Below are 16,354 nucleotides of genomic sequence, written 5' to 3'. Positions count from 1 at the left end.
AGGGTGGCCAAGACTTTTTTAATGGTGGAAAATCATGGACTTGGCATGACTGGCCTCTGGCAAGAGTCCTAATAAAAGAAGAAAATAGGGGTGATTCATAACAAAATATTAGTGAATAACTTGGAACAGGACAATCAGTTTGACACTCCTCAGCTGCACAGGTATGGATCTGCAAACATTGTTTTGACTATAGAAATGAGGTAAATTATCACTTAGGAGGATCTAGCCTCTCTTTGTGGCTTATTTCACAGGAAAATGCACAATGTTTCCTTTCATAGGTGAACTGAGAATAAGCCCTCACATATTTCTGAGCACTGGAGAAATGCCTCATTCCCGATCCCAGACGCGGCACAGAAAGTTTGGAAAAGAGAAGATGTTGAATTGTGAGAAAAAGAAAAGCTCCCCAGGAGATTCCAAGATTCTGTGTGGGAGAAAGTGTGAAAGGAGGAGTAAAGGCCAGCTGCAGGGCAAAGAGTCATTGCCTGAACAAGATAACACACTTGAAGAGGATCCCCTAGAAAGCCAGAAGCTGGTGAGGCTTCAGGGAAGCAAAGAAAACGGCCACAAAAAATTATTCAGGGGGAAAAGAGCGTATAAGAGAAATGATACAAGAGAATCTGGTTTGAGGGGAAAACACAGGGAACAATTAGTGTCCAAGTTGGACGAGAAAAAAGGAAAGGCCTGCAAACAACAGGAAATGACATCAGGACAAGAAAGTGAGGACAGTAGCGATAAGGAGGGAACCACAAGCAGCAAGAAACAGAGTTTTAAGAAGCGTGAAACGTGTCCTTCTGTTAATGAAAAAGTCACAGAGTCAGAGTCTGTAAAGTCAATTGTAGTGCAAAGTGTTGAAGGCTCATTTCAGAAACATGACTTGCTGCAGAAAGCACACAATGCCAGGGAGAAGCACAATGTTAATCCTGGCTTTAAGGAAGCTTCTGGGAAGAAGTCAGTTTCCCAGGGTAGTATGGCACAGGAAAAAAGTGAGAGAACTGGGAAAAAACAAGTTGTAAAACATACCAGGATTATTGCCACTGAAAGTGCGGAAGAAAATGTCCTGGAAACCTCAGGTAACTCCTGCTCTGATTCTAGCAAGGAAGGCCATTGGACCCATAAAAAAGATATGAGAGAGACTGAAGTGAACAGTACTGCAACCAGTGAAGAGACGAGTAGTTCTTCAGAGGAAGATGGCATCAGTGGGAAAGAATCCATGCTGGTAGATCCTCCTGTGGCTGAAGGAAAAGGTTCTAAGGAACTGCTTAATGAAGCATCTAATGCAGCTGAAAGGGGGCAGGTGACCACAGTTGAAGGGAATAAATCTGAGGAGGAAGGCACTGACTTGGCAGGATTGAAGGCAGAGGAGAAAATGAAAAAGCAAGATGGCACACCAAGACAATCAAAATCTATTCTAGCTGAGAGCAGTGAGGAAGATGATGATATAAACATTTCAGAATTCCAATTTAGAAGTCCTAAAAACAAAGAAAATGCCAGTCCTGAAGTAAGCAAGGAAAATACACTTGAAAATAACGAAGTTCAAGATATGTTAAAAGACGGACACAGTAATTCTGACAGCAACGGGGAGAACAGCACTAAAGAGAGCATTGACAGAGGAAAAGGAAATGCAATAAAACAACCACTGTCTAATGATGCCAAAGGAAAAGTCCCTGTTCTTCTTAGCAAAGTACATCAAGGAACTGAGCAGGAAAAGAAGGTGAATAATGAAGGCAGTGCACTGGAAGGTAGCCCTTTGCTTTCTAAGCAGCAGATTACACTGAAAGAGAAATCTGTGAGGTCTGAGACTGCAGAAGGTGGTAAAGTGATAGGACATATACAGAGGGGCAGCTCAGACTGCAGCAAGCAGCAGTCTGCAAAGATGATGCTTACAAAGAAATGCTCTTCTCAATCCCAAATCCTTTGTCATCTGAAAAACAAACATAAAAAAGCTGAGTCCCAGCTACTGAGCTGTAAACCAAATGCTGCCCAGATGGCTGTGGAAACCACCTCTGAGGTGAAAAATGTTGAAAGCATCGCTTCAAAAACTCCAACTCTAGAGACCCTCAGTACACAGGAGGAACCCATCCTAGCGCAGTGTTGGGGAGAGAAAAGATTAAATCTTTCAAATATTTCAAGCTGTTCCTGTATTACCAAAAAATCACCTGATAAGCAGCTTCTGGGCAAGAAGAAAAAAGTTGGAAAAGTTGATGGGAAAATTAAACTCGATTCAGGCCAGACTTCAGAAGCAAATGAGCAGAAAGCAGAACATGCAGTTGCAGAGGCGTCTGCTGAAAAAGAAAAGGTGCAGTATGAGAGAGGATCCAAGTATTTGCATGCCCATTCTGCTTTTAGAAAAGTCACCAGCTGGCTTGGTCAAAAACCTGCTAAGAAAGCAAGCATTAAAGCTCGTCTTCTGAGTGTGGCACGTGCAATTGGTATTTCAAGATGGCTCTTGAAGAGAGTTGGGAAGAGGAAGATGGGCAGCAAACCATTTGGATTCAGAAGTAAAGTGGCAATCCGATTTGTAAGCACTGCTGGGTGGGTTGGTCAGTCTGGAAAAGCCATCTCTGGTGCAGTTGGGCAGCTGGAGAGGGCTGAGTTGAGTGACAAAGAATCTTCTCCATTAGAGGAGGGGAAAGGTGGTCCTAAAATGGCAGAGGAAACGGGACACATTGATTTACCTTCTGGTGATTCACCTCTTTGTGGAACCAGCTCCTTTCCAAACTTACTTAGCTTGGAAGAGGAGAGCAATGGTACTGATTCCAAGTTTGCTGTAGCATTCCACAGAGTCCACAGCAGATTTAAAACCAAGAGCTCCTTATCCCTACAGAAACTGAGATGTCTATCAGACAAAAAATCTATGCTGCCTGTGCAACAGGGTTGCAGATTCAAGTGTGACCTTCCCAGTTCTTTCATGCATCAAAGCTCTCAGAACATCCCGTTCACTGTTTCTCTTCCACATCAAGAAGAGGATTCAGTAGGTACATTGGATTATTCCACTGGGGTTGATGTCAAAGAGGGTTCAAGTGTCCACCAGACTGCTGGGTCCCTGGTCACACCTGGTGTGCACTGGTCTCGGCAGCAGTCTCAGGGATGTGATCCTGCTGCATGGCTGAACTCTGAATTACTGCTGCCACGACTAACCGTAGAGAACCTGAGCAAATGGGCCATTTACAAGGACCCACATCTGGCCAACAGTCATGTGATGAAGGTCTGCAAGGATCAGTGGGAGGCAGAAGACATCACTGACAATATGCTAGAGATGGAATTCATGCAGAAACAGGTATGGGTGTTGTCTCCAGTATTGGAATGAAGCTGAACTTCTCCTGATTTTCAGTCACATGTTTCTGTGTTTCAGGTGTGCCTGTGTGAAGGTCATCATGTAGAAGCTGAGGAAATTGAAGATCTAACCAGACTGGAGTATGTGTTGTCTGTGGAATTCTACAGCTAATTCAAGGTCACAGGGGCTTGCTTGTTATCCTTCAAAGCTACTGCTGGCTCAGCAACAGAAAGCACATTATAGATCTGTGGCCACCACTTGAGAAAATGAACTAATTTGGCCATATCATAGTTGAGTAATTGATGCTCCTCAGTAAAGCTAAGAGAAAGGCCGAGTTGCACTATTTAAATTATGAATCTGCAGTGAATCAGATGGGAAGGAGCACAGCTGCAGAGGGAGCTCCTGACTTGGCTATAGTGTGTTCTCTCATCTATGATTGTTTAATCCTGGACGTGTTGGAACCATATGAAGGCAGTGAATGGTTTCAAATCCAGGTCTCCTACAAAATCCATGGAAGGGCAGCAAGGTTAACACTAACACATGTGATTAATGCTTATGGCTAACAAGTCCTTTCTTCTGTTTGTAGGGAAGTCTGTGAGAGCTCAGTTCTGCTGTGTCTGAAGAAGAGGTTCCATCGCAATCTGATTTATGTATGGGTAGTGTGGGTTTTGTGGTTTTTTATTTTTTTACTTCAGTGCTTATTAATTCTGAACAATGAGCTTTAAGAGAATTTTTTCTTTCATTCCATCAAGTATTGCACCAAGTAGCTCAAGAGCTCCCTCATTACTGGGCTCAGTGATGAGAAGGATGCTCAGAGCTCCTGCTCAGAAAATGGGTAAAATCTGGAAGTCTCAGAGTTTCTCTTTGATTTTGGTATTTGTTGCCAACCCATGAGTATAGCTGGATTCAGTTTTAGCCTCAGCTGCTCCTAGTGGAACTCTCCAATCTTAGAAAGGCAGTTCTGGGTAAAAATTGCAGATCTTGAGAAGAAAGTTTAGGGTTTCTGCAAACATTTCACAGTGTCATAGTCCAGAGCTTGTTTTGGATGGCTAATTGTTCTTTTTTTTTTTTTTTTCCATTTACTGGCTCAGGTGTTCAAACCTGTGCCTGTAATTTCATGTGAAGCTTGGAGAATAGACAGTGATCAGTGAAGATGACCATGGACCAGTGAGTGCCCACTTCTTCCAAAATATTAATGACAAATCTTTGAAAATGACCACTGAAAAATTGTGCTCTGATCTCAGTAAGCTGACAAGTATAGTCAGAACAGACAACATTCCTTTAAAGGTCATTTTAATCTTTGTATTTATATGTGCTCTGTTATAGTCCTCATTCAGAAAATTCTAAGAAGCCACCAGATTTTTTTCCCCTTGTTTTTGTTCTAGACTTACATTGGGCAAATTTTGGTTTCTGTGAATCCTTTCAAAGACCTCAACATCTACTCTGAAGATGTGGCTACCCAGTACCACCAAAGGACTCTTTCAAAAAACGCCCCGTAGGTATTTCTTTCTCAAATTACTCCCTAAACTCTGTTCCCCTTGTGTCCAGAAAGTATTTTCTTTTCCTCCAGTTGTCTGACAGGGCAGGATACATGCCATGGGAAGTGAGCAATCCATTTGATAAAATTGCAGTTGCTCAGACCTGTAACACCACAGAGCCTAAACTCTTTGGGTCAAGTTTCTTGAATATTGCTTGAAGGTCCTGAGTTCACTGTCACCTGGCAATATACCCAAGGAGTTCTGACAGTAAGTGCTTCCCACTGCTAACACTGCTACAGCCCTACCAGAGCCAGCAACACAGGCAGGTTCCTCTAGTGCAGATCATACTGCTGGTGTCTCTTGTATTAAGCACTGTGGCACAGAACATTACTGAGGTTAGGCTGAAAGTCCTGGAGAAGCCTTTACTTTGCAATAGCTTGTAACAGTGGTATTAACCTGATGTCAGTAAAGAACAAAGCTCTGACTTCCCTGGTTCCTTACATTTCCCAGATCAAGATTCTGGCCTATCTTAAATGTAGATCACTGACGAATAACATTTTGGTGCTGGGTTTGTGAGGTAAAAATGTGAACTGGGATTTCCTTTTTATACACCTAGACACATCTTTGCTATAGCAGAAATGGCCTATGTGCTATCCCAGTCGTCAGAGCAGGAGCAGTGTGTCATCATCAGGTAGGAAATAAGTCCTTTTCTGAAGGGCTGTTATTTTCTTTATTCAAGATGTTAATCTATGCATTTCACTGTCCAAAATTTCCCATTCTGGTTCTTGTGTGAATGTTTTCAGTAGGGAAAATAAGATGGATTTTTATTTTATTCTTTGCAAATGCATTTTGATTTTAGCTTCAGATCAGTTTGAAGGAGTGGAAGAGAAGGCATTTGGCATTCCACGGAATCTTATTTGGGCCTATTTTGTCAAGTTGTCTGTATTTCAAATAGTATGTGAAGGAGCTTCATTTGTTGTAAATCAGTGCAACTTCACTCATCTGCTGTGATAGGTCTACTGGTATGTCTAAATTAGGTAATTCTGTTTTGATGCCAGCTTCCTTACCTCTTATTCCTCCAGTGGACACAGTGGATCAGGTAAAACAGAAGCTGCCAAAACAATTGTGCAATACCTGACCATGCTGTACCAGAGATCAGACAGCCACATGATCAGAAAGGTAAGAGGAAACTGAGAATGGCTTTATGTTGTGATGGTTAGGCAAGGAGAAGAAGCCAAAGTGAAGAAGCCATACTGTCTGTTATTTCTTTGTTCATGTTTAACTGAGCTGGACTTTGGATGGCCTGTGGTTTGAGGTGAAGCTCCTGTAAAGACATGAGGGCAGCTGATGTGTTTGCTGTTCTGTATTTTAGTACCTGGGGGTCACCATGCTATATAGAGTACTGTATCTGTTTACACAGAGATGATACCTGCCCTAGAGACCTTATAGTGGTGTCTGGGAGGTATAATCTGAACAAGCACAGAGCAGAAGTGAAAGGTCATAGCAGTAAAGGTAAAGAGCTCATAGAGCAATTCCCTAGTGGCTAGAGGTAATGATACCAGGCAAGAATTATTAGTCAGGCAAGAATTATTTCAGTGAAGTCCCATTTTTCTTGGAGTTACTTAAGTCTCTTTTGGATTTAAAAATCTGTGGTTGGTACCGAAGTGTTCTCTCCCTCTTTTTTTTCAAGCCCTGCAGTGTCCTACCCATCCTGGAAAGTTTTGGGAATGCCAGAACCATCCTCAATGACAACTCAAGCCGTTTTGGAAAGCTTTTCAATGTCCACCTGCAACAGTAAGTTAAAGCATCTTGGGATGCTGTCCTTCCCAGCTGCCAAGGGGTGCTAGAGGTGAAAGGTTTACAAACACTTGGAGCTCACGCAATAGCCCTCCCTCCCTTACACTCTTTTTATGTCAGGATAGGAAGAGGGTGAGTTTACACCCTTATTTGCTTTTAGGTTTCATCCACAAAAGAATAGATCTGGATATGAAATGGGTTCGTAGCAATAGATGAGGGAGTGGTAGTGACACAGCAGTCAATCACTGAAGGGAAGGTGCATAGCAGTTCCCTGGACTGTTTTCAGGACATATCCTGTGAGGGACATTCAAGTCTAAACTCCGTTGTACTCTGGAGGCTGTTTCGCAGCTGCTTTCTCTGTAACAGTCTGATACAAAACACCAGTGCTGAAAAGATTCCAAATTCAGATCCAGTTGGTTGGACCACACCTTTGTTCCTCAGCTCCCTCTGCTAAATCCACAGAGAAAGGGAAAATCTTCACTGACAGGATCTGTTGTTGTCTTATGCTCAGTGGTGCCGTGGTGGGAACATCCATCTGCCAGTACCTGCTGGAGAAATCTCGTGTGGTATTTCAGGTGAGGACCAATGAGACCCTCCCTCTTAGAGAAGTCTTTTTCTCTCTTTTTCATGCCTAATCTTAAATTTACTGTTAAATAACACGTATGGGAATAAGTATGAGAATTTTTTAATGTTACTTAGAAATATGTCCCCTCTGTATAACACAAGTTGATCACTTATTTTGTTTGAGTAATATAGGGGTCACTTTGTCTCAAACACATTGAATTAAGCCACCTATTAGGGATTACTGAAGTTAAATCTTTCTTCAACTAATTATTCTTAATATCTGGAGTGTGGAAAAGGTCAGACATGGGACTTATGTGAAAGGGACTGCACTCAAATGGAATGCTCTTAAGATGTCAGTAAGAAAACCTGAAAACTTTTCAGATTAAATACTTCTTGGGTGGCTTCTGGTTTCACCATCCTGACCTCAGAGTTTCAGTGTCCTGCCCTCTGAGTGTTTGGTTAATGGCAGCATATATTCTGTAGGGTTTTGAAACTAGATACAAGTCAAATCTATGAACTATGTCCCCTGTCAGGCCCCTGGTGAGAGGAACTACCATGTGTTTTATGAGCTACTGGCTGGGCTGTCTGTGAAGCAGAAAGAGGAATTGTACTTGCAAGAGGCAGAGTCTTACTTTTACCTGAATCAGGTGAGTAAGGTGAGGATGCTTTGCAGCAGTTTATAGTGTGAAATGGCCAGGACATCACTTCTGTTTGGTCTGCGAGACACTTGATAACTTTGCTTCTCTCCTGATGTATACTTCACAGGACTATGCTGAAGTGTGCTCTGTTCCTGCTCACCCCTGACCTAGGGGTACCTACCTGTTTCTTATGTGGTATGTTGCATACCTTTCAGGCCCCTTCTGCTCCCAAAGGAAGTTTTTTAAGAAAAGTCATCGTGTAGGCCCATAGCTCCACCCTGTGGCGAAGAAATCCTCCTCTCGTTTCCTTTCTAGCATTTGCAGTTTATTGTGGGACTGAAAAGAGTAGGGGATATTTCTTTATAACTGTGACAAAACCCCTGCTTCATTGATGGAGTAGAAATTTTAAACCACGGTAAATGTACTGCTGATTACAATCTAGTTAAACTGGAAAATTGTGTGCCAGACTTATGGGAAGCCATCATCTTGGAGCACACTTTCTTTAGTTTAAGAATGTTTTCCATACTCAAGCAGTTCACAGTAACAGCAAAATACCTTTCCCATTTCAGCTGTGTGGGCCAGCTCTCCCAGGTGAGCAAATTTTTTACAGCAGCTGTGGTCATGTGAGGAATCTTTGATTGTTATCACTTGTCTGCTCTTCAGGCAAGTACCATTTATGACTCAAGGATGAAGGGCAATTAAGGACCCACCTCTTAATGGGCTGCTGTTCCTAACTGGCCAAAGATCTTTACAATAAATTGAACTCTTTGACATGATAGTTAAAAGGAGTGTCCCAGCCTGCTGCAGAGAAGGGAAAAAGGTCAGATCATGTGTAAAAAAGTTAGCAGACTGACAAAAATCCCTCTTGGATCATGCTCTTGGCAGCAAGAAGCCCAAGGGCTGACTGGACCTTATTGTCCTGAATCTGGCTATCAGCTGGAAACTTTTGTCAAAGGATTTTGTACACAAACAGGTTCTATAGACCCAACTGTCACAGGATTTCCATGAACTTTAGGGTCACAGGCAGTTGTTAGGAGTGTCCTCTTGCAGAGAAAAGCACAAGAAGAGTAAGAGTGTTACGCTCATGTTGTAGAGAAGCTCTGTAGCAGAGGTGAGTGGGACTGTTACTCAGAATGGCTCTTCAGGTGGACAGGAACATATTTGCTTTGGTACATTCAGTTCTGGTACCATTTTGTGTAGCAACTCTGACATGACTTTGGAGTAGATTCTGGCATCCCTTCTTCTCCATCTGCTCTCGAGCAGTGGGCAAGGGCCTGCTGGGGTGCCTATATTGGAACTATGGTAAGAAAGCATGTATGGGCATAAAAGATCTTGTTCCCCAAAACTCAGGAGAGAAAAGAGACTCATCTGTCATGAATTCTGAGCTCCCACTAGTGGTGTCTTTGGTCTTTTAAGGACTGGAAGAAGCTGAAGTAAAAACACTGAACTCTTTCTCTGAAGATTGCTCCTGATAGTGTAGTTCCAGCCTGGAGCAAAAGGGTCTGACAGTGATTATCTGTTCCTGTTCTCTCAGGGCAGAGCGTGTGACATCCTGGGGAAGGAGGATAGTCAGGACTTTCTGGTGCTTGTGCAAGCTCTGGAGGGAATCAGCCTCTCAGAGGACCAGCTGACTTCCACCTGGGCTGTCCTGGCTGCCATTCTGCAACTGGGGAATATCTGCTTCACCTCCTATGAGGTACACTAACCCTTGGAAGCTTGGGAGTGGGCTATTTTTCATATATATTTAGGCTCTACACTGACCTAGGTAGGACCAGAAGATGGGAGGAAAAGAGATTATTAGAGCTTGGGTGAAAATGAACATGGATGCTGGTGTTTTTCCTAGGCTGTGACCAGCTCTTTGTATCTGGGGTGCTGCTGAGAATATTAAGACTAGTGGAACCTAGTATTCCATCCATATCTTATTCTTTTGTTCTCTGTTATTTAGACAGAATCCTATGAACATGCAGCCATTGCCAGTGACACTGAGATTCAGATTGTGGCCAATTTGTTACGTGTCTCAGCAGATTTCCTGCAAAGTGCTGTCACTCACCGTGTCACTGTGAGTACCTCTTGGGCATTTCTCTTTCATCCTGAAGCATGAAATGTCCTAGTCCAGTGCTCAGTCAGAAGAAGGACCACCACCTTAGAAGGTCCAAAATCTGGGAGGTAACAGCAGGAGTAAAATGGTTTCTGTGATGGATCAGTAATGAGGATGTGCTGAACTCCTCAAGGCAGCTCTGTAAAGATGGTAGAACTCACATCTAGGAGAGCTTTTTTCTGACATGAGGTGACATCAGGCTCAACACACAATAATTCCATTTTTACCTTTTGATAACTGGGTAAATTCTCAGCCCAAATTTATTAAGTGGGCAAACTTCCTTGTGGGTTTCAAAAATGTGTATTTGTATAACAATAAATTCCATCTCTTTATGTATCCAGGTGACATCTTACGATCGGATCTGCACCCCTCTGTCTGTAGAAGGAGCCATCGATGCCAGGTGACTTCTATTGTTGTCTGGGTTGGTGAGGTGCACCCAGAGGTGCTGTCTTTGCTGTAACTGGTTTTACTCCCCTTTCCTACTTAGGGACTCCATTGCCAAGACTCTGTATTACCTGCTCTTTGAGTGGCTACTGCTGAGAATCAATGAGTGGTTGGCTCCCTGGAAATCAGACTGTGCAGTGGGCATTGTGGATATACATGGTTTTGAGGTTGTTTTTTCTGTTCTTTTGATATTGTCTGGACTGCAAGTGCATGTGCTGGTTCTCCTTAATTGCTGTCAGAAATGGGAGGGTATCTGATGGATGGGTTTTGGTTTTTTCTTTGGTCTTTTTTTTTTTTTCTTCTTCTTTTTTTTTTTTTTTTTTTTCCCAGAAAGGAAACAGTAATTGTACCATCTAGTGTAGATGTCTCTGTTTCAGGGAGGCACTTAAGATGATTTGAACAACTTGTATTCGTTCACACTGATCAGAACAAGCTGCCTGAGACAGCAGCTCATGTCAGCACCATCTGGTGCTGTGCATTATTCACAGAAGATGCATCCTCCTGGGAGGGCTCTGGGTTGGATATGATGATGCCTTTTTGTCTTTGCAGGATCTAGGTGTGAACAGTTTAGAGCAGCTTTGCATAAACTTTGCCAATGAGCATCTTCAGCATTTTTTCAACCAGACTGTCATTGCCCAGGAAGAGGTAAATGGAACTCATGCCAGCTGTGATAGCTGCAAATATGGAATGAGCTGAGGCAGCCTCAACTGGAGTGTCCTTTAGTGGGGAAGCAAGAAGCTGAAGGTTCCTGGCCCTCTTAAGTCATACCCATGGAATTCTAGTCCAAAGAGCTGGCTCTTTAGTATCTTTCATTAATTTTGCAGTAAGTTAAGAGAACGGGAGGATTGTTAGTGTCTTGCTCCCTTTCATGGATTTTATAAGGTCAGAGATAAGGATCCCAGACCTCAACTGATGCTTTTGAAATATGTTTGGTACCTTCATTGTAGGATTTTACATACCACTGGTGTCCACCTGGAGACAGAATTGTATTTATCAGACTGGTTGCTTTTACAGTTCACTTTATCACTCTGCTTTGCAACCTTCCTCTCTTAAATTAGGAATTGGTGGCTTTAGAAGAAATTTTATAAGACAAACCCAGGTAATTCTAGGCAAGTTTCTAACAGCAGGGAAACACCAGCTTCCAGATGAATAGCTCAAATTCCTCTCATAACTCCCTCCATTTGTTCTTGTTTACATAGCTGGGTTTGACTGATTGGTCTTTAACATGCAGGAGGAATATAGCCAAGAGCAGTTAGCTTGGATTCCTATTTCCAAGACATACAGTGAGTCATGCCTAGACTTCATTGCTGCAAAACCCCATGGCATCTTGAGTATCCTGGATGACCAGACCTCACTGGCTCAGGTAAGGAGCTCTTATCCTCTTGTGATCTCTTTCACTACATGGTTATGGCAAGGCAGTCATACACACTGAACACGGATTGTAGTAACACAAGTATTAGATATTTTTAACTTAAGTTTAACAGTGGCTTTTCAGAATACTGAATATGTTGCAGCATTAGGAAACATGTTTGTCATCTCCTTTACAGGCCACGGACCACACTTTCCTCCAGAAGTGTCATTACCATCATGGAAACAACCCTTGGTACACCAGACCCAAGCTGCCCTTGCCAGTCTTCACTGTGAAGCACTATGCAGGCCCTGTCACTTATCAGGTGAGCTGGTGTGGGGCTCTGAGCTATTGCTGTAGCAATAGGACAGCTTGGAAGCACACTGGGGATGTCCTGATGGACCAGTTCAAGGTGCTGTGAACAAGTATCTGTCTTTGGAACTGCACATCCCTCTAGAGCATCATTTTATCAGAAATGAGGAGATTCCTTTTGGGAGAGGTAACTAAGCTGCCTCTGGACAGAAGTAAAATAGCTAATAGCTTCAGCTACACAACAGCCTTACATGCTTGCCTCAGAGCCCTGGAAATCCAGAAAAGCTGGTGCTGATGGAAGAAAATGTGAAGTCAAAGCCTGCTGGGCAATGTGAAGGTGAAAAGGAGCAGTGCCACCTAAAAGCAGAAGTCATTGTGCCCTCCATTCCTGGTGGCAGCAGGAACAGAAAGCTCCATTCTCCAGGGCTTTCCCCTTGTTCCACCTCTCCAGCTCTCTGCCCCAAGTCTGGCTTGTTGATGATCTGAATGGTGCATGAAATCAGACTTTTTTGTCTCTGCAGGTCCACAAGTTTCTTAATAAAAACCGTGACCAGCTGCGCCCAGAGGTGCTGGACATCTTCTCCCAGAGTCACCTCAAGGTACTGTAGTGGTTCAGGACAAAGATCTCTATTGCTGACATTGAACAAGTCACTTACTGCTTTCATGGGAGAAGCAGAAAGATCCTGATCAGGTGTCAGGAGAACCCAGAGAAACTGTGAGGGGTTTTGTTGTACTGAATCACACTTGGGAATTGAGCAAGTAGTCGTTGTCTGCATATATATTTTATATATAAAACACAGACTGCCTGAGGATAGACCTGGGTTCCTGGAACTGCTAGGGGCAAAGGAGAATAGTCCTCTACTTTTAGGTAGAATAGATTGTTCTTGCCATGTATTTCAGGGACCTATGGCAATTTCTTTGTTTTTGCAGGTGGTGTCTCACATTTTCCAGAAGGCTAAAGCTGCTTATAGTCAGCAAAGGGAGCTGGGGGGCAGATGTAGGGGGCTCAAGCCTCAGGCCTCCACACTGGTGTCCAAATTCCAGCAGTCTTTGCAGGACCTCACAGCCAAGCTGAGAAGGTGAGAGATACTGTTATGTCCCTGCAATGGACTGGTATCTGCACCAGTGTAGTGCAGATGTGTTTGAAGTCTTCCCAGGTCAGCACAGAGAGGAAGATGATCAAAGGTTTTTCCTTTTGTTTTGCAGGAGCCATTCTTTTTTCATTCGGTGCATCGCTCCCAATCCCAAAAAGGTGGGGCAGCACGCTGAACATCTTATATGTAGTCCCTCAGTTCCCTGGAAAACAGTCCTCTCCAGCAGCTCTTCTTTCCTGTTTGGAGTCTGGGCTACTTTGCCTAATTTGATAGCTTGAAACTTTTCCCCTTTCTCTTTCTCTCACCCTTTCCTGGGGCCATGTTATCTGACCACATGCTGGAGAACAAGAATCCAAGGTCAGCTGAACATCAAAGGATGCCTTTGGTTTTGTGTTCAATTGCCCTTAGATTATGGGGAGATCTGGCTTGACAAGACAATAGAGGGAAACTCTTTCTAAACTCCCTGCCTTTGACTCGTTTCTTTTTTCTTTATTTCTTGTTTTACATTTTTCTTCTGCCTTATATTCACAGCTGTCAAATATCTTTGATGTGGAGTATGTCACTTGCCAGCTGCAGCATTCTGGGATTCTGGAGGCTATCCACATTAGAAAGGAGGGATACCCAATCCGTCTTCCATTCCAGAACTTCCTAATCAGGTACAGTGGACTACTTGGTTTGGGATTCCCCAGCCACTTAAAACCTGGATGAATGTGTCAGCACATTGTTGATTTGTTCTCTGAAGACTCATTGCAGCCCTGGCTTCCATCATGTCAACATCTTGCCTTCCAGGTATGGCCACCTTGCTGGGCGAAGGCACAGCTGCTTGGAAGAGAGAGAAGGCTGTGCAGCAGTGCTGGCTCATGTGGTGGGGAGCCCCTCAGACCTTTATCAGATTGGAATAACAAAGGTGATGCCTATAGAGAATTCCATCTTAATTGTACAGGCCCAGCCATCTTATTCACTGGCTGTCAATAGACAGAGAGCAGTTTGGTGTCTGCCCAGGGAAGAAGAACACTGCATGCCTTCACTTCCCTTTGTCTTTTGTTTCCTGTGTGTAGAACAGGGTTTTAACATTTTAACATTGTAGACAAAGAAATGAGTATTTGGCTCCAGGCTGTCATGGTAGCATGGCCATTACCTTTTTCTACCCTGCATTCCTTGATGGAGATCTGAGCTGCTGCCCTTCCAGCCTATTTCATCACTACCTGATTATCTGTCCTCCACAAATGCATCTATCCCTGTGCCCTGCACCTCTTATCCTCCCCGGTTAAGGGTGTACAGTTTCTTTAGCAGAGATTCTTAAAGACTGCAAAGAAAAAACAGCAGCTTTTATTACTGAGCAGCTCTTGAGAAGCTGGCTGCTTTCCTTGTGGGTCAGGAGCTGTTGTTCCCTTTACCCAGGTCTTTTTGAAGGAGAAGGCCAAGCAGCTTCTGGAGAGAAAATGGAAGCAGAGGCACTGCTGGGCTGTTGTCACTCTGCAAAGGAAATTCCGGTGCCTCCTTCACCGAAGACGCCACCGTGTCCTCCACGAGAAAGTCACAATCATTCAGGCCCACTTCCGAGGTTATCAGGCAAGGTCAGAAAGCAAAGGCCAGGCCAGCCCTTTGTCCTTCTCTAAGTTATCCAGGTAGTGATGTGCCTGGCCAGGCCTCTCGTCATATTGGCTTTGTGGGGAGGTATCCTGTTACTGGAATTGTGGAGGGTGGACTTCCCAGCCTAATTCCCAACACAGAGCAGAGATTGCAGGGGAAATTACAGCTGCTGCCCAACCTTCTATAGTAACATCTAAGAGAGGACCAGACTTAATGCAGTAAGACCAAATCTTCACTGGCTGATTGTTTTAATGTTCTGTTTGGTCCATACCCTTGAATTGAGTCCAGTCTTCCTAAATTTTGCTCATGTTTGTAATTATTCTCTTTTTAGGAAGCGTTACAGGAGGCTGAAAAAGACATTGGTGCAATTTAATACCATGATCTTAATCTCCAGGTGTTTGGTTCAAAGGAGGAAGCACTGTGAGGTAACAACACTCTTCTCAGGACTAAGAGTACTACAGGAGCTATTTCTGCCCAAAGCAAAGAGATAGTGATTGGGTGCAGCCAGGGCAGGGATGGCCTTAGAAAGTTTATTGGAAATGATCTAGCAAGGTGTCCTTCACTCTCTGGTTGATATAAAACTAGTTAAAAGAAGGAACCACAGATACTGGTGTCTTCTTTTCCTAGATGAAGCTGAGAATTGGCTAATGTAGTAAACATGCAGCTGATTTGAATGTCTATGTATGTGAGCTTCTCTAGGTTGCCTCACACAAGACATGATTTTATTCTATCTGAGGCCTCCAGAGCTGCAGTTCTGCTCAGGCTATGAGGAATCATTAATCTTGCTTTATTGGTTGCTTAGTTGCATTTCTGGTGTTCTCCCAGCTGGTGGCTGAATTGAAAGACTTTTTCAGTCCACAGTAATCTTCCCCTGTCCACTTTACAGCTACCTCAGGCTGCTGAAGTCTGGGCCTATGAGAAATCTGCTGGTTCCGTAGTTAGAATGAAGACAGGATGGCAGTGCTTTGAGAAGATTGAAGATTGTGTGCAGGAGAGGGCCATGGTGCTGTCAGAGGGGCAGTGTCTTTTGCACAAGCTCTTAAAAAGAACATTGGAAACAGGAAGTCAGACCACTCATTCTTAGAGTAGCAACTAACATCCCTATAGCTGTCGCCTTCACAAGGGAGGGACCCAGTACAGCTCCTGGCATAACTAGCAATGGATGGGGCAAAGGGTTAAGGTCAGTTATTCCTTCTACTGTGCCATGCCCAGAGCAGTGTGTTTTTCTTTTCCTGTACCTTCTTCCTTGGACAGGATCCAGGTGTTCTTTCTGCCAGGTAACCTCAACAGCACATCTCTTCTGAAACTTTCTTTTCTTCCAATGTTTGCTTGCTAAGGTCTATTGCTACATGCAGTAGCAACAATAAAGGTCTCAAAGTTTACCTGCTGCACATTTCCTCCTTTCTCTCCTCCCCACAGCCCTGCCCTTTGGACTTTAGCACGCCTACTGTCTTTCTCAGCCCAACCCTCATAACCTCCCATTTAGTCACCATTCTGCAACACAGACAAGTAGGAGAGAGTGGGAGAGAGAGAGACATCCTCCTCTTCCATCTTGGCGTAGGAGTCAGGTGAGTGGCAAGGCTAGAGGATAACAGAACAGATGGAAAAGGCAGAGCTGCAAGGGAGTTTGGCTTCTGGCATCCCTCCCACCCTCTCTAAAGGGGTCCTCCTTCATGGGCAAGTCTGTCCATCTGTGTTCAGGCTGTGTTACCAC

General features: G+C 43.8%; 1 protein-coding gene across 1 annotated transcript in view; it reads left to right on the top strand.

Moving 5' to 3' along the window:
- The first annotated feature begins 697 nt into the window (after positions 1-697).
- MYO15B (myosin XVB) overlaps positions 698-16,354 on the top strand; it is a 39,143-nt gene continuing 23,486 nt past the window's right edge. The window contains exons 1-24 of the mRNA XM_030462117.1: positions 698-1,739; positions 3,144-3,277; positions 3,353-3,414; positions 3,861-3,924; positions 4,660-4,769; positions 5,369-5,443; positions 5,835-5,931; positions 6,443-6,546; positions 7,061-7,124; positions 9,286-9,447; positions 9,697-9,810; positions 10,191-10,249; positions 10,337-10,460; positions 10,843-10,938; positions 11,525-11,656; positions 11,841-11,966; positions 12,475-12,552; positions 12,884-13,032; positions 13,160-13,205; positions 13,579-13,703; positions 13,837-13,954; positions 14,449-14,624; positions 14,972-15,065; positions 15,527-15,643. Coding sequence (XP_030317977.1) covers positions 698-1,739; positions 3,144-3,277; positions 3,353-3,414; positions 3,861-3,924; positions 4,660-4,769; positions 5,369-5,443; positions 5,835-5,931; positions 6,443-6,546; positions 7,061-7,124; positions 9,286-9,447; positions 9,697-9,810; positions 10,191-10,249; positions 10,337-10,460; positions 10,843-10,938; positions 11,525-11,656; positions 11,841-11,966; positions 12,475-12,552; positions 12,884-13,032; positions 13,160-13,205; positions 13,579-13,703; positions 13,837-13,954; positions 14,449-14,624; positions 14,972-15,065; positions 15,527-15,643 — 3,468 coding nt within the window. The remainder of the gene's footprint in view (positions 1,740-3,143; positions 3,278-3,352; positions 3,415-3,860; positions 3,925-4,659; positions 4,770-5,368; positions 5,444-5,834; positions 5,932-6,442; positions 6,547-7,060; positions 7,125-9,285; positions 9,448-9,696; positions 9,811-10,190; positions 10,250-10,336; positions 10,461-10,842; positions 10,939-11,524; positions 11,657-11,840; positions 11,967-12,474; positions 12,553-12,883; positions 13,033-13,159; positions 13,206-13,578; positions 13,704-13,836; positions 13,955-14,448; positions 14,625-14,971; positions 15,066-15,526; positions 15,644-16,354) is intronic.

The sequence above is a fragment of the Calypte anna genome, chromosome 18 (genome assembly GCF_003957555.1).
Source record: "Calypte anna isolate BGI_N300 chromosome 18, bCalAnn1_v1.p, whole genome shotgun sequence".
In the NCBI taxonomy this organism is placed as follows: Eukaryota; Metazoa; Chordata; class Aves; order Apodiformes; family Trochilidae; genus Calypte; species Calypte anna.
This window is presented reverse-complemented; position numbering and strand designations above follow the sequence as displayed.